Source organism: Lepus europaeus, chromosome 20 (assembly GCF_033115175.1).
Source record: "Lepus europaeus isolate LE1 chromosome 20, mLepTim1.pri, whole genome shotgun sequence".
NCBI classification, from domain to species: Eukaryota; Metazoa; Chordata; class Mammalia; order Lagomorpha; family Leporidae; genus Lepus; species Lepus europaeus.
The window spans coordinates 41718497-41737147 of record NC_084846.1 but is presented as its reverse complement, the minus strand read 5'-3'; the positions used below and the strand labels follow the sequence as shown (position 1 = coordinate 41737147).

At 40.5% G+C, this 18651-nt stretch overlaps 1 protein-coding gene across 2 annotated transcripts in view; it reads right to left on the bottom strand.

Moving 5' to 3' along the window:
- The window catches only part of CDK13 (cyclin dependent kinase 13), a 115237-nt gene that overhangs the window by 78754 nt on the left and 17832 nt on the right, over positions 1–18651 (bottom strand). For both annotated transcript variants that reach the window (XM_062179188.1, XM_062179189.1), the window contains exon 2: positions 7851–8495. In XM_062179188.1, coding sequence (XP_062035172.1) covers positions 7851–8495 — 645 coding nt within the window. The remainder of the gene's footprint in view (positions 1–7850; positions 8496–18651) is intronic.

Sequence of the window (18651 nt, the reverse complement as noted above, 5' to 3'; positions counted from 1 at the left end):
CAGAAACGCAAAGTATAAAAATACTGTTTCAGTACTAGTTATAGCATCACTTGGCTTTAGACGACACATTAGGGACAGATCCCACATGGGGTGTAAGTACACAGTGACTCCTGTTGCTGATTTAACAATTTGACACTCCTGTTCATGGCGTCAGTAATCTCCCTAGGCTCTAGTCATGAGTTGCCAGGGCTATGGAAGCCTTTAGAGTTCGCTGACTTTGATCTTATTCCGATAGGGTCATAGTCAAAGTGGAAGTTCTCTCCTCCCTTCGGAGAAGGGTACCTCCTTCTTTGATGGCCCCGTTCTTTGCACTGGGATCTCACTCACCGAGATCATTCATTTAGGTCTTTTTTTTTTTTTCCATGATATCTTGGCTTTCCATGCCTGCTATACTCTCATGGGCTCTTCAGCCAGATCTGAATGCCTTGAGGGCTGATTCTGAGGCCAGAGTGTTGTTTAGGACATCTGCCATCCTATGAGTCTGCTGTGTATCCCACTTCCCATGTTGGATCTTTCTCTCCCTTTTTGATTCTATCAGTTAGTATTAGCAGACACTAGTCTTGTTTGTGTGATCTCTTTGACTCTTAGATCTATCAGAGCTATCAATTGTGAGCTGAAATTGATCACTTGGACTAGTGCGATGGCATTGGTACATGCCATCTTGATGGGATTGTGTCGGAATCCCCTGGCACATTTCTAACTCCACCATTTGCGGCCAGTCCGAATCACTTTTATATTGCCTGCCTGTCTCTCTGGTAGAATTTTGAGTTTGAAAGCTAATACATAATGCAGCTAAAGACATTAAAACATTAAGGTACTGGCAAAAAAAAAAAAAAAAAAAGCCAAAACAAAGTACAGAAACACAGGTGTATCTTTAAGAATTTCTATATATGGCATTTCAAATTAATGAGATGGATCATTCCATGAATGGTATTGGGAACAACACTGGATAGAAGAGGAGTGGAGAACCAGACCACTTTTTCCTTCCTCACATGGTAACCAAGAACAATCTTTGTAAGAAAACACTTTGCTTGTAAACCTGAAAGTTTTAAAAGAAAAAGATACATTTGATTACAATAAAAATGGAAAACATCCCTATAAATAGAAACAAAACAAAGGCCAAAAAAGCAACAGACTCATGGGGCCCATGCTGTGGCACAGTGTTAACGCCTGGCCTGAAGCACTTGCATCCTGTATGGGCTACGGTTCTAGTCATGGCTGCTTCTCTTGCAATCCAGCTCTCTGCTATTGCCTGGGAAAGCAGTGGAAAATGGCCCAAGTCCTTGGGCCCCTGTACCCATGTGGGAGACCCGGAGGAGGCTCCTGGCTCCTGGCTTCAGATCAGCGCAGCTACAGCCGCTGCGGCCAATTGAGCCGTGTGCCAGAGAATGGAAGACCCCTCTCTCTCTCTCTCTCTCTCTCTCTCTCCCTCCCTCCCTCCTTTCCTTCCTCCCTCACTCTCCTCTGTGTAACTCTGACTTGCAAATGAATAAATAAATCTTAAAAAAAAAAAAGAAAGAAAAAGCAACAAACTCTAGGAGGCAAAGAACCATAACATAAGTACACCTAAAGATCAATTAGAAAAAAGGAAACTATCTTAAGGAAAAGCTAGCATAGGATATAAACAAGCAATTCACTGGTAAAAAATAATCAATGTCCAGAAAGATACTACACATCACTGTCAATCACAAAACATGTAAAAAGAAACAAGCTATATAAAGATTATCAAAAATTCAGAATTGACAATATCCAGTACTGTTAAACAATTTCACACATTTAGGAACACAAATTGGTATGTGGCCTTATTAAGATATAACTTGACAATGTTCATCAAATTAATGTGTATATTTTGTCATGCAGCTATCCTAAAAATTTCTTAAATCTATACAAAAACTAATATATAAATACTAATATATAAAATAATATATATGTAAATTTAATAGCATTTTAAACATAAAAATCTCCTAATCAATAGCATAAGTAGGATGCATCCATTTCTACAAACATGAATACTGGGCCTATCTATAGCAACACTGAAACATCTCCAACATATTAAATGAAAAAAAAAAAAAAAACAAGTCAAAGAGCATTATGCATGGTATGATTTTAATTTAAAAAAAAAAGAAAGAAAACTATATAGCATGAGAGTACACAGATAACAGCTATCTTAGGACTGGGGGAAGGAAACAGACTACAGCGCTGGGAGAGAAGCAGATTTCAAAATGAGCCCAAAATGTTATTTGGCTAGGAAGCATAAAACAAACAAATGAGCTCACATCAAAAGGATAAAATAGTCAGGTGTTTCTACCCGCCAAATTTCAGACAACTCAAGCATCAAAAACAATGGTGATTCTTAAATGATAGATACACAGAAAACAAATAAAAATCTACAAGACTAGAAGGAGTAACCAGTGGGGGAAGTATCTTATTTACAAAACAAGCCTGGCCAATGTTAACAAGAATGACAGAATTAGCAAATCATTTGCAGCCCCTAGTGTAATAACTAATTTAGACAAATACGAATTGTTGCGAAACCATTAGTTGATAAATTGTTGTGGAAAAAGATATTCACATACTGCCAAAGTATTATCTTACAGCTTACTTACTTCTACTTATAGACGTGAAATGCATTCTTATATAGGGAGAGATCATAAGGTTGCTCATCACCTTAACCAAATAACTGCCTCACTACCACTAAAGTAAGACATTTTATTTCTCCTGTAACAACAGCATGAAGTATATAACAATCACCTCTTACGTATTTTGAGTAAAAAACTGTTCATCCTTAATCCAAAGAATTAACTTTTAAGTTAATGAAAAATGAAAGGATTAGAGACAAACAAATTAAATGACACCAAGAATAAACAATCAGACAAATTCAAAGATGGACATTTCTTAAGCCTATTGGCCTAAATTCTTTAAAGTCAACTGGAGAGTGAAGGAGACTGGATAAATTTGAATTTATACAAACAGAAGATATTATACAACCATTATGAATTTCCTCAGGTACAATGATAGTGTGATAAGCAAGATATTGTGCTTATTCTTGGCAGATAAATAAATTTCATCAAGTAAATATCAGAGTGGATGTTTGGCTTGGGTCTCTGGCATCTATATTAGAGTGTCTGGGTTCAAGTCCAGGCTTCATTTCTGATTCCACCTTCCTGCCAATGTGCACCGTAGGAGGAAACTGATTCAATTGGGTCTCTGACACTCATGCAGAAGTCCTAGCTTGAATTCTTGACTCTTCTGGCATTTGGAGAGTGAACCAACAGATAGAAGCACTCTCTCTGTTTCTCTCTGTCCCTGTCTCTTTGCCTCTCCAATGAATAAATACAAAAAACTTTTAAAGATGATGGGAAAATGAAATTAAAATTTAAAAGAGGGGCCAGCATTGTGGTGTAGCAGGTAAAATCACTGCAAATCACTGCCTGCAATGCCAGTATCCCATATGGGTGCTGGTTGTATCCTGGTTGCTCCGCTTCCAATCCTGCTCTCTGCTGAAAGCATCAATGCCTATATAACCTCTATCTGAGAAAAGCAGACACAAATGGCCCGCGCTACCCTCATGGGAGACCTGGAAGAGGTTCCTGGTTTCCAGCCTGGTTCATAACCAGCCATTGCAGCCATCTGCGGAGTGAACCAGCAGATAGAAGATCTCTCCCTCTCTCTCTGTAACTCTTTCACATAAATAAACCTTTGAAAAAATAAAATGGTACAGCAAAAGTAGTATATACACACACATCCTATTAGTTTTTTAAAATATCTACAGAGAGAAGATGAGCATATACAGGCAAAATATTAATTTCTGAGTACACATGGAGGTTATACAGATATTAATTTTATGCTTTCAACTTTTCTAATGACTGAATGAACCTGGAAAGGCAGACAACGACCCAACTAGTTGGAGTCCTGCCACCCACATGTGAGACCCAGATATAGTTCCCAGCTCCTGGCTCCTGGATTTAGCCTGACCCAGCCCAAGCTGTTGTGGCCATTTGGGGAAAAAAAAAAGAGATGGAAGATCTCCTCTCTGTCTCTCCCTCTCTGTCACTCTGCCTTTCAATAAAATACCTGGAGAAAAAAAAAAAGGACTGCTTCTTTACAACAAAAGGAATAGTTTACAAACCATATTCAATACAAGGGTACCTCAAAAAGGTCATGGAAAACAGAATTAAAAGTCTGTCTTGGCCGGCGCCAGCTTAACAGGCTAATCCTCCACCTTGTGGCACCGGCATACCGGGTTCTAGTCCCGGTTGGGGCGCCGGATTCTGTCCCAGTTGCCCCTCTTCCAGGCCAGCTCTCTGCTATGGCCCGGGAGTGCAGTGGAGGATGGCCCAGGTGCTTGGGCCCTGCACCCACATGGGAGACTAGGAGAAGCACCTGGCTCTGGCTTCGATCAGCGAGATGCGCCGGCTGCAGCGGCCATTAGAGGGTGAACCAACAGCAAAAAGGAAGACCTTTCTCTCTGTCTCTCTCTCTCTCTCTCTCACTATCCACTCTGCCTGTCAAAAAAAAAAAAAGTCTGTCTTGATGCAATAAAATTTTGAAACCCATGCATACAAGGTGTCTTCAAAAACATCCATGGGAAGTATGTCTCATGAAAACGCCATGCATGGGTCTCAAAATCCCGAGTGCTAAAATAAGCTTATGTTTGATTACATTTTCCATGAATATTTTGAAGTATCCTTGTAGCTATTTAGCGCAAAACAGAAAGTATCCTCTTCCTCCATCACATTCTGCCTTTCAAATAAGTAAATCTTTAAAAAAAAAAAGACAAATAATCGGAATATCCAAAATTCACTGTGCTTTACAGTTTACAAAATTCTGTCCATTAACTAATTTAATCCTCACAACTAAGCTATTCACCCTTGGACAGAACTAAACAGACTGAGGCAAAGAAAGAACAAGTACTAACACTAGCAGGAGACACAAATAGACCAAAAACTACACTTAATATTACAACCCAATGGGGAGGTTTCACTTACAGCATTTCATCTAATCGTACAAGAACTATTAACTGTCTTCTGCTTTAATGATATTCTTCAACCCCATTTACTTCTAAAAGTAATCACTTTTAGCCATTTCTCTATTTCACTTTTTTTTTTTTTTTTTTTTTTTTTTTTAATCAAGAGGCAAAGAGAAACAGACAGCTGCCATCTGCTGGTTCACTACCCAAATGTCCACAATAACCAAGACTGGGTGAAGCCCAAGCTGGGTGGTAGCGACTCACCTGCTGCCTCCCAGGGAGCTGGACTTTAGTGAACGTAGGCACTGTGATATGGTACAAAAGTACCATAATTAACTAGTAGGCCAAACATTTACCTCCACAATACATTGTTATTTAATCAAAAAAACTTTTTTAAAAAATAAAAAAGCTGGCCAGCGCCTCAGCTCTCTAGCTAATCCTCCGCCTGCGGCACCCGTACCCTGGGTTCTAGTCCCAGCTGCAGTGCCGGATTCTGTCCCGGTTGCTCCTCTTCTAGTCCAGCTCTCTGCTGTGGCCCAGGAGTGCAATGGAGGATGGCCCAGGTTCTTGGGCCCTGCACCTGCATGGGAGACCAGGAGGAAGCACCTGGCTCCTGGCTTCGGATCGGCGCAGCGCACCGGCCGTAGCAGCCATTTGCAGGGTAAACCAACTTGCAAGGAAGACCTTTTTCTCTGTGTCTCACTGTCTAACTCTGCCTGTCAAAAAATAAATTAATTAATTAATTAAAAATAAAAAAGCTAATGTTTGTTCTTAAACATTTAACATTTGGTAGAATATCCCTTATGCAAAATGCTAAGGATCAGAAATATGAGATTTTGGAGTTTTTCAGATTTTGGAATATCTGCATACACTTTACCAACTGAGCATCCCTAATCAAAAAAATCTGAAATTCACATTACATGTCATGTCAGTGCTGAAAAATTTTTGGATTTTCAGATTAAGGATGCTTAACCTGTACTTAAATTGTAGCTACTAAAACAAAGAAAGTCCCACTGATAATGAATCAGTCATGAGCCACATGGAGATGCTAGCAGGACTACTTAGGAATCTTACAAAATTTCCATATCCATGAAACATGCAAACATGTTCAAAGAAAGAAGAGCAAAGACACAACAAAAAATAAAGTCAGAGAAAACAGAAAAGGTAGATCAAAAAGATTTTAATGACTAAGAATGAAATGTGGAACCACTTTTCTAAATACAGATGCATGGAGAATGTCCTCCTTAAGCAGTTACACAGATATGTCCTGAGTTCTTGAAATTGTCCGGGGCCGGCGCTGTGGCACAACAGGTTAACGCCGTGGCCTGAAGCGCCGGCATCCCATATAGGCACCAGTTCGAGACCCGGCTGTTCCACTTCCAATCCAGCTCTCTGCTATGGCCTGGCAAAGCAGAAGATGGTCCAACTCGTTGGGCCCCTGCACCCATGTGGGAGACCTGGAAAAAGCTCCTAGCTCCTGGCTTTGGACTGGTGTAGCTCTAGCCGTTGTGGCCAACTGGGGAATGAACCATCGGATGGAAGACCTCTCTCTCTGTCTGCCTCTCCTCTCTCTGTAACTCTTTCAAATAAATAAATAAATAAGTCTTAAAAAAAAAAAAAAGAAAAGAAAAAGGAGAGAAAAGAAAATGTCCCTGGTAAAAATTAACCGTAAAGTATGCATGAAGAATAAAGTATACACTAAAACCTGGATTCTCAGTAATGAGTTTCTCTCTAAATAATAATAATTTTGCACTTAAGCTTCTCAGTGCAGAAGAATCCATTTCAGGATCCATCAAAATTACAACTCACTACAGTTATAAACCTTCAGTGTTCCTGGAGAAGAGTCAAACCTGTAAATACTACAATTAGAGAAATAAAATTAGGTAACAAGGATGAGGTCTCCCAGCAGCATTTTGATTGTAGAAAAAAGGCACATCAGAGGGCATGAAACACAGGAATCATAATTGAGCTTTTGTTTTAAATTACAAAATTTTCATGCTAGCCAAAGTGAGCACATGAAAGACGTTTAATCCATCTATTTTGAAATTCAATAGTCAGTTAGGAAAAGTGTTCATACAGTTGCTTTTTAATAGAAGAGGGGGGAACATCTCTAAATTCTTCATTAAAAATAAAAATGGTTAAGTGCTATAATAGGCAGATAAATCACACAACAGCATAATTTTTCTACCCTAGGAATAAATATAAGAAATATTGTTATTTTAATTCTCTCTTACCTTCATCTTCTTAAGAATAAAATTTTTCAAAAGTAAAAAAAGCCATGTCCCCAATATTCATAACAGAACCTTATTAACATGTTAAAAGAAAGCATAATTACATTGAGAGTTTTCTGTAATTTAATGTGATTATTATCTAATTGCAAGGTAGGCCAAAAAATTAAAAGAATTAAGATATCACCTCCTAGTTTTATAAATTAATAAACTATTACAAATTTCTAACTTATATTATAATAAATTTTTTATAATCTTAAGTGATAAACTCATAAGGCTACTGAAGAAACTTAGAAATAACTGAAATACACACTTATGAGACTCCTGTGACCCAGACTCTCATAAAATGTCCTGTCTCTGCACATATAAGGAAAACTAAGCCAAGAAGAAAGCTGGTATTTCTAATATCCAAGTTCATCCTCAAATATACAGTGCATCCCAAGGCAATAGTAAACTTTTCCTGAACTGCTTAGCAGAAACAGTAAATTGCCATCTGAAAATTTGCTTCATCTTAAAATGTGCATAACAAATAAAATTCATTCACTTATATTTTTTACCACAGTTTTCTTGGAGGAACTTGGAAAAGTCAAATCATTTCTCACTTCAGACACATTTTTCTTTAAACAGTTATTGCTCAGTTTTTTCATACTTACCTATCAGTATCTTTATCTTCAGGCAGCATGGGAGGCAAAGGTAATGGTGGTAAGGTAGAAGTTACTAAAGCCACATGTTGATGCTCCTTCTCCTTGGCTCCTATGCTTGGGGTAAGTGGTTTGGTTTTCTCTTTCACAGCCACCGATTCCTCCTTTGTAGCAGCAGGTTTACTCTCTTTCCCAACTACAACTGTTTTCTTGCTGGCTTTATCTACAATCAAATTATTGTCCACCTTTGCTACCTGAAGAGGTGGCTTTGTTTTTGCCTTTTCACTTTTTGAAGTTCCACCACTTGAGGGAGAAGCTGCATGCTCAGTTTTAAGTTTCTTCACATCCTTCACATGGTTTGTTTGTGTTGCACTGGCACCAGTTTCTGTGTTCCCCTTAGTGGGTGTGGAAGTGTTGGAGGCTTTGGCAGCTTTGGCAGCAGCCTCTGCAGCTTTTGCCGCTTCTGCAGCTCTTGCTGCCTCTGCAGCTCTTGCTTTTTTATTCTTATTCAATTCAGCTGCCAGGCTACTCTTCAGAGTTAGTGTGCTAGGAGAAATGCTAGAATGACGACTTCTGGATCTAGACAATCTGTGCCTGCTACGAGATCTTGAATGCCTAGATGAATATGGGCTTCTGCTGCGGGATTTGGCAGACCGTCTGGTGGAAAATAATTAAAATTTAGTTAGTAACTCAGAAAGGTTCAGTTTGAAACAGGCTTTCACAATACTATTTTCTTGCTTCTCTGGGATTCTCTAAATCCACCCCACTTCTATAGTCCCTTCATTACAGTCTCTTGAACCGTCTAAATTAGATTCTGTTTCTTTATAGATCTTTGATCTAGTTGTATGTATGTCAGATCTCAACCCCAGATTTTTTGACTTTTAACAGATAGGATAACACAACACAGTAACATACACTCTGGCTAAAAGTTTGTTGAAATTTTAAGGACAAGATAAATGAAGCAAAGAAATTCCTGGGAACTAATAATTAAAATGGGCAGAAAGAAACCAAATAATCAGAATTTTTTTTGTTTACAGATGACATTAATACATTCGGAGGGAACTATTTAGAAACATTCCCTAATTCTTATATGAAAACAAAATGATGACATTTAGGATAAACTCAAACAGATTCAACTTCTGCCTCTCTTTCAAAAACAAGTATGGGTGCTGGCACTGTGGCGTAGTGGGTAATGCCACCGCCTACAGGGTCAGTATCCCACATGGGTGCCGGTTCCAGTCCTGGCTGCCCCACTTCTGATTCAGCACTTTGCTATGGCCTGAGAAAGCAGCAGAAGATGATCCAAGTCCTTGGGCCCCTGCACCTACGTGGGAGACCTGGAAGAAGCTCCTAGCTTTGGATGGGTCCAGGTCCCCGCATCGCAGCCATTTGGAGAATGAACCAGAGGATGGACAACTTGTCTCTCTCTTTCTTTCTCTCTCTGCCTCTGCAACTCTGCCTTTCAAGTAACTAAATCTTAAAAAACAAAACCAAGTATATGCTGAAGCCCAATGAGTATCTAACATTGAGCTAATACTTCACAAAACCCCCATATTTTACATAAAAATTTATTTAAGATTAGAGACACTTGCTTGTCATTAAATATTCATATGTACCAATGATTAAAATCACCAGTAAGCTTAGAATTATTCATGGAAATGAGAGGAAACGTTTGGCTAAATGAAGTGGGAAGTTGGTTCTAAAATAACCCAGATAACTGTAATATAGAATCCAAAACTATCATAATATGAAATAGGAGGCTTTAGACTCTGTTGAGTTCAAAACAAGTCTAATGTAAGTCATGATCCGGTATTGATGGCACAGAAAGGTAAGCAGCAGAAAGAAGAGACTGTCATCTTACCAAAGATAACAGCAGCACAAAAGCCTTAGAAAGCAACTTTTAAAAAAAAACATGATTATCAGTTTCAGACACACAAATTATATTTCATTGCCAATTTTATGATCAGTAAGTAAATTTTACCTAACTAAATGAATGCTATCAGTAAATACTTAGAAAATTTTGTTCTATGAAAAGGATATTTAGAAATGAGAATTTCAGGGTTCGGTGTTGTGGCATAGCAGGTAAAGCCACCGCCACTGCCTATGGGGCCGGCGCTATGGCATAGTAGGTTAAATCCCCGGCCTGCAGCATTGGCACCCCATATGGGCACCGGTTCAAGTTCTGGCTGCTCCACTTCCAACCCAGCTCTCTGCTATGGCCTGGGAAAGCAGTAGAAGATAGCCCAAGTGCTTGTGCCCCTGCAGCCTTGTGGGAGTCCTGGAAGAAGCTCCTGGCTTCGGATCAGCTCTGCTCCAGCTGTTGTGGCCATCTGGGGAGTGAACCAGCAGATGGAAGACACCCCTTTGTGTGTGTGTGTGTTTACCTCTCTCTGTAACTCTTTCAAATAAATAAAATACATCTTTAAAAAAAGAAAACCAACTCTTGGGAAAAAAAAAATGCCACCGTCTGTAATGCCAGCATCCCATATGGGCGCTGGTTCAACTCTCGACTGCTCCACTTCCAATCCAGCTCCCTGCTAATGACCTAGGAAAAGCAGCAGAGATGGGTCCCTGCACCAATGTGAGAGACATGGATAAAACCCCTGGCTCCTGCCTTCAGCCAGGCTCAGCCCTAGACATTATGGCTATCTAGGGAGTGAACCAGCAGATGGTAGATAATCAATCTCTGTGTGTATTTCAAATAAATAAATCTTAAAAAAAAAAATGAGAATTTTATACTATTTGATTACTATACCAATTGAATTCTGTATTTCTACAGAAGTTTCTCCCTTATTTCATGTCCTAGTAATCTTAATCTTACACTCAGGTTTGTATTTGCTAATAAGCCCCAATAATATACTTATTGATTATAACAAATATGGGTCTCTGCTACCCACGTGGAGACCTCAACTGAGTTCCTGGCTCTGGCTTCTGTCTGGTCCAGTACCAGCTACTGTAAGCATTTAGGAAGTGAACCATGGATGGAAGATTACTTTCTTTCCTCTCTCTCTCTGCCTCTCAAATAAGTAAAAACTTTTAATCTCCTAATATTTCTAAATTGTTAAATCTACGGTGGACACATTTGCTGTTTCTTGCTTGTTTTAGTTTCCAAGTAGTTACTGGACCTAAGAAGTTAAGAGACCTTTCTAGGTTTCTAAGAAGTTTGCTCAAATTCACAAAAACACGAAGTAGAAGTAGAATAAAAACTAGTTAACGAGCTCATTGTTAATTAGGCTAGTTAATGTTCGTCGGAGACAAAGCATTGTGTACTGTCCACTCACCTATACCACACAGCCTAAGAGTTCAGGTCTTCTAAAAATCATCCCTGATTAGCAAACACAAACTCTGTCAAGAACCCACTTCACAACTCCACCAAACTCCAATAAGACCATATTTTCTTGCCCTTTCAGATTTCCTTTACTAGTGAAAACATTCCTTGGGGGCCTCCCTTAATCTGTCCTGCTTCTTCAATAATCAAGACATATTCTGTGTCCTTCTAGAACTCTGACTGATCCAGTTATATGTCAGGCTTTTTAAAAATTTTACTATATGGGGCCAGTGTTGTAACACAGCAGGGTAAGGCATCTCATATGTCACCAGTTCAAGTCCTGGCTGTTCCACTTCTAATCCAGCTCCCTGGCTCCAGGAAAGAGGCAAAAGACGGCTCAAGTACTTGGATCCTTCCACCCATGTGGGACCCTGAAAGGAAATTCTGGCTTACGGCTTCGGCCTGTCCCAGCAGCGACCATTGAAGCCATGTGGAGAATGAACCAGCAGATGGTATCGGTATCTCTCTCTCTCTCTCTCTCCCCCTCCCTCCCTCCTTCCTTCCAACTCTGCCTTTCAAATAAATAAATCTTTCTAAAAAATTGTACTATAAAATCCAATCCCTCATTATATAAAATATTACAAACTGCACCATGCAACAGAACTGTCTTAAAAGATAGATATGTTCTACTAAGCGTGATGTCTAATATAGTAGTCACTATCTACAATATTTTAAGCCTAATTTTTTTTTGAGAGTTATCTATTTATTTATTTGAAAGGCACAGTCACATAGACAGCAATTTTCCATCTGATAGTTCACTTCCCAAATGGCCCCAATAGCTAGGACTGGGCCAGGTCAAAGACTGGAGTCAGGAGCTTCTTCCGGGTTTTCAACCTACATTCAGGGGCCCAAGAATTTGGAACATCTTCTGCTGCTTTCCCAGGAGCACTAGGCAAGGAGCTAGATCAGAAGTGAAGCAGTCAGGAAGCCCACATAGCATACAGGCGCTTAATCCCCAATGCCACAACACCAGCCCCATAAGCCAATTTTTTCTATCCTGCCTTTTTCACATACTAACAATAGCTGTGTCCATTTCAAAAACCTGTTCTTAACCACTCAAAAAGCTATCAAAATGCTTCCCAAACTGAAAAATACTATATAAAGTGCTATAACTTTTTCAAAAACCTATCTCTCAGCCATGCTCTCAGCACTCCTTAGTCAAAATGCTGAATGTTCCTGTGAACACTGTCATATGGTATTATAACTGCCCTATTAACCACATATAACAGCATTATGGGCCGGCGCCGCAGCTCACTAGGCTAATCCTCCGCCTTACGGTGCCAGCACACCGGGTTCTAGTCCCGGTTGGGGTGCCGGATTCTGTCTCTGTTGCCCCTCTTCCAGGCCAGCTCTCTGCTGTGGCCAGGGAGTGCAGTGGAGGATGGCCCAAGTCCTTGGGCCCTGCACCCCATGGGAGATCAGGATAAGCACCTGGCTCCTGCCATTGGATCAGTGCGGTTCCCCGGCCACAGCGCGCCAGCCGCGGAGGCCATTGGAGGGTGAACCAACGGCAAAAGGCAGACCTTTCTCTCTGTCTCTCTCTCTCACTGTCCACTCTGCCTGTCAAAAAAAAAAAAAAAAAAACAGCATTATGGTAGCCTCTTAATTTCCTTATTTCTTATCTGCTACTACCCTATCTAATCCATATTACTTAACTTCTAACACTATTCCCATCAGGTCCAACAGCACCTGAAATTAAGACATGCAAAATGGACACACTTTCTTTTAGTACCTATTTTTTTGCCATTCTCTATTTTTCTTTAATTTTTATTATCTTTTATTTGAAAGAGACAGTGAGAGAGAGACAGAGAAGAGTCCAAACATACTTTCCCACTTCCTGCTTCATTCCCCAAATGGCTGCAATGGCAAAGGGTGGGCCAAGGCCAAAGCTGGGAGCTGCGAACACAACAATCAAAGTCTCCCATTCTTTATGGGTGGTGAAAACCCAATTACTTGAGCCATTACCACTGCCTCCCATGGTCTGCGCTCGCAGGAAGCTGGGGTAAGGAGTTCTAGTCAGGAATGGAACACAGGCTCTCCAATGTGGGACACAAGTATCTTAACTGCTGGTTTAAACATCAACTCCCTCTCTTAATTTTATTATTCTCCCTGCATTTATCCAGGCTAGAAATCTTAGTTTCCTAGTGCCCATACCAAAACTTATCAGTTATCTCATTCTATCCATTCTAATATTCCCTTCCATACTCTGAATGTATCCTATCCCTGCTGTAATAGAACACCATAAACTTAGCACTTAGAACACAAAAGCACTATCTTAGAGAGATCAAAAGTCCAAAATCAGTTTTAGTCAACTGTTCAAACAAATCAATGCTCAAACAGTTTTATTCCTTTGATTCTCTTGGATGAACCTTGCTTTTCCTACCTCCACAGGCTGACACATGGTCCCATACCTCAAGTCTCTGCTTCCATCCCATTTTTTTCTTTCCCTCTGCTTCATCACAGTATTTCTGAGATGAACCTAGAGCCTCCCTTTTAGAAACTTGTGATCACACAGGACCCATCTAGGTAATCCAAGGTAATCTCTGCATCTTAAGACCCTTAATTTTATCACACCTACAAAATTCCTCTTGCTAAGTAATCACATTCACAGGTACCAAGATTAAGACATGGCCAGCTCTGAGAAGCTAATATTCAGCCTATTAAATCTTCCTCATCTATTCTCAAGGCAATTGCTCTATTTTACCTCATTAACTCTACCAAAGGCTACCATATTATTTTTAAAATAACTGATTTCTTTATATCTAGTCTCTCCCTGCTCAAATTATTTCTAGACACCATAGCCAAATTAATCCTGACTGATCAGTAATAGTCACATGTCCAAATTCACTCACTTCCACCTCTCCTGTTCCAAACCTTCACAACTATTCAAGCTCACAACCCCATCCCCAAGATTATCAGATGAGTCTCTTGAAGGAAAAAATCTGTATGTTACATTCTACTTCATCTCTGTGTTCTTCCCATCTAAGGATTACTCTATCATGCTACTGATCACAAACTCCTGAAAATCTAACTTCACAGTGTGGACCACAGATGGGCATCATTAGCATCACGTAGGAGCATGTCAGAAACCTGGTATCTAAGGCTCCATCCACAGCTAGCAAATCAGAATCTGCACTTGATCAAGTTTGGAACAATCTGTTAGGCACCTCCAGAACTATGAATGGCCAAATTCCATTACCTGTGATGCTAACCCTTTGCTGCCCAGCTATTTCCCCTCAAGCAATAAGTCACTCTAGCCTCCAAGATTTTTAAAACAGACAAGAGGGGCCAGTGCTGTAATGTAGCCTGTAAAGCAGTCACCTGCAGTGTTGGCATCTCATATGGGCGACAGTTCGAGACCTGGCTGCTCCACTTCTGATACAGCTCTCTGCTATGGCCTGAGAAAGCAGTAGATGATGACCCAAGTCGTTGGGCCCCTGCACCAGTGTGGGAGACCCAGAAGAAGCTCTTGGGCTGATCAAGGGCCAGGAGCTTCCAGGTCTCCCATGTGGGTGCAGAGGCCCAGGCCATAGCAGAGAGTTCTACTGGAAGAACAACAACCAGGTTAGGAACTGGCCCCCATATGGGGTGCCGGTGCCCCAGGCGGAGGCTTAGCCTACTATGCTACAGCGCTGGCAAGTCTCCTGTTTGATTGTATGTGTGGCGCTCGCTTCGGCAGCACATATACTAAAATTGGAACCATTATACGTGTGTAACGTTTTGCCACACTGCTTTCCTCATATATGAGAGTACTTTAGGAAGTTAGGTTAAAGCCCTGGCCTGAAGCTCCAGCACCCCATATGGGTGCCAGTTCTAGTCCCAGATGCTTCTCTTACTATCCAACTCTCTGCTATGGCTTGGGATAGCAGTGGAAGATGGCCCAAGTCACTGGGCCCCTGCTTCTGAGTAGGAGACCCTGAAGAAGCTCCTGGCTCCTGGCTCCTGGATTCGGATCGGCACAGCTCCAGCCATTGCAGCCTTCTGGGCAGTGAACCAGTGCATGGAAGACCTCTCTCTCTACTCTGCCTCTCTCTGTAACTCTGTATTTCAAATAAACTTAAAAATTTTTTCATGTTTGTTACAAAAAGTAACTAACTCAAAATGGGCAAAGTAAGAGTGAAAACTGTAAAATTTTAAAAGAAAATACAGACTAAATCTCTCTGACCATAGGATTAGGCAAAACTTTCTAATACATGACACCAAAAGCATAAGCAATAAAATTAACTGGACTTCATTGAAATAAGAACTCTTGCTTTAAAATGGAGCCATCAACAAAGTGATAAAATGAGAGAAATTATTTGCAAATCATATACCTGATAAGGGAAAACACAGTCATGTGTTGCTTAACAATGGAGATGGATTCTGAGAAGTGCATTTTTAGGTGATTTTATCATGCAAACAATATAGTGTACTTACACAAGCTAAAACAGCTATGATGTCCCTAAATGATAATCTTATGGATCACCCCATTGTATGTATGATACATCATTGACCAAAACATCATTATGCAACACTTGGTTATATACAAAACTCTTGACTCAACAATAAAAGACCAAGCCAATTTAAAAATGCACAAAGAAGGCTGGCACTGTGGTGTAATGCACTAGGCTATGCCTGTGGTGCTGCAATCCATATGGGTGCCAGCTCTGGTCCTAGCTGCTCCTTTCCAATCCAGCTCTCTGCTATGGCCTGGGAAAGCAGAAGACAGCCCAAGTGCTTGGGCCCCTGCACCTGCATGGGATACCTGGAAGAAGCTGCTGGCTATGGATTGGCTCAGATCCAGCTTTTGCAGCCATCTGGGGACTGAACCAGCAGACTGGAAGACCTTTCTCTGTCTCTCCTTTTCTCTGTCTGTAACTATCTCTTAAGTAAAATAAAATAAAATAAAATCTTAAAATGCACAAGAAGTTTGAATACACCTTTCTCAAAAAAAAAAAAAGAAAAATACACCTTTCTCAAAAAAGAAAAACAGTCAAAAACATATAAAAAGATGCACAACTACATTTAGTCATTACAGAAATGCAAATCAAACCACAATAAGATGCCATTTCAAACACCAAGATGGTTTTAATCAAAAAGACAATTTTTGTTGATGATGTAGAATAGTTGGAACCTTCATACACTGCTATTGCTATGTATCAGTCATTTTAGAAAGTAGTTTTGGGGCCAGCACTGTGGCCTAGCAGGTAAAGCCACTGCCTGCAGTACCAGCATCCCATACGGCCGCCGGTTCTAGTCCCGGCTGCTCCACTTCCAATCCAGCTCTCTGCTATGGCCTGGCAAAGCAGTAGAATATGGCCCAACTCCTTGGGCCCCTGCATCCGTGTGGGAGACCTGGAAGAAGCTCCTGGCTCCTGGCTTTGGATCGGCGCAGTACCAGCCATCGCAGCCAATTGGGGAGTGAACCAGCGGATGGAAGACCTCTCTCTCCCCACCTCTCCTTCTCTCTCTGTGGAACTCTGACTTTCAAATAAATAAATAAATCTTTAAAAAAAAAAAAAAGTAGTTTGGGAGTTGCTCTAAATGTTAAACACAGAATTACCACATAACTCAGCAATTCTAGGTACATACCCAAGAGAAATAAAAACAAAACAAAACAAAAAAAAACTTGTACAAAAATGTTCATGGCAAAAATCATTAGTAAGCAGAAAGTTAATAACTTAAACGTCTACCAACTGACAATTAAATGTGGCTATCCATACACTGAAATATTATTTGGCTATAAAAAGGAATGAAGTATTGATACATGCTACAGCAACATGGGTAAATCTGTGGCATATCTATACAATAAAATATTATTTGGCTATAAAAGGAAGGAAATATTGATACATGCTACAACAACACAGGTAAAGCTTAAGTGAAAGAGGCCAGTCACAAAATACCATTCATGTATCATTCCATTTATATGAAATGTCCAAATAGGCAAATACATAAAGACAGAAACATAGACTGGTGATTGGCAGGGGCTTTAAGAGGTGGGAACACAGAGTGACTGTTGGGACAGGCACTGTAGCGTAGTGGGTAAAGCCACCGCCTGCAGTGTCAGCATCCCATATGGGCGCCAGTTCAAGTCCCGGATGCTCCACTTCGGATCCAGCTCTCTGCTATGGCCTGGGAAAGCAATAGAAAATGGCCCAAGTCCTTGGACCCCTGCACCCATATGGGAAGACCTGGAGGAAGCTCCTGGCTCCTGGCTTTGGATTGGTGCAGCTCTGACCATTGCAGCCAACTGGGGAGTGAACTAGCAGATGGAAGACCTCTCTCTCTCTTCCTCTCCTTCTCTCTGTGTGTAACTCTTTCAAGTAAATAAATAAATATTTTTTTAAAAAAAAACAGAGTGACTGTTAATGGTCACAAGAGTTTCTGGAATGTTTAAAATGTTGTAAAATCAGTGGTGATGGGTACACAGCCCTGTGAATATACAATGACTTGGTAATATATATAAAATATAGAAAGTATATTAAGGCCAAAAATTTATTAGTATATAAATCACATCTCAATAAAAATGTTATTTAAGACCAGAAAGAAATACAGAAAACTAAAATATTTCATTATTCTGAAATATATTTCCTTTCTTTATATCCCTTATGCCACAGTAAAAGTTAAAAAAAAAAAAAAAAAGACACATGGCTGACTTTCCGCAGATTTGATCAAGCAAACAAGTTCTAGTCCACTGAGCATAAACTCTGTTTGTATTCTTGTTTCACTGAACCAAGCCCTGGGATGTGTTTCTGAAGCAGGAAAACAGGTAAAAAGAATAAAGGGGAACTTGGTACCCAATTTGCACAAAGGCACATACTATTATGAGTCTCAACGCAGTCATTAAGAATTTATTCACAGTTTAACATTAGATCTTAGTAATATTAACTGACTCTCCCAAACCAATTTACTATCATTTCCTAGGTCTCTACTATCACTAGCTGTGCTAGGTAGTTAAGAGACACATGGTTTAAAAGGAAGTTCATGGCCAGCGCCGCGGCTCAATAGGCTAATCCTCTGCCTTGCAGCGCCGGCACACCGGGTTCTAGTCCCGGTCAGGGCACCAGATTCTGTCCCGGTTGCCCCCCTTCCAGGCCAGCTCTCTGCTGTGGCCCGGGAGTGCAGTGGAGGATGGCCCAGGTCCTTGGGTGCACCCCATGGGAGACCAGGATAAGCACCTGGCTTCTGCCTTCGGATCAGCGCAGCGCGCTGGCCGCAGCACACCAGCTGCCAGCGGCCATTGGAGGGTGAACTAACAGCAAAGGAAGACCTTTCTCTCTCTCTCTCTCACTGTCCACTCTGCCTGTCAAAAAAAAAAAAAAAGGAAGTTCTGAGATTTACAAACAAGTAGCTGAAGCAAAAACAAAATACTAAGGAAATTCTCATTTAACTATTCAAGTCAGAAGTGTAACAAATCAGAGTATTGACAAGAAAATGCTGATTTAAGATTCCATACCCAGCAAAAATATCTTTCAAAATGGAGACTTTCTGAGATATACAAAACAG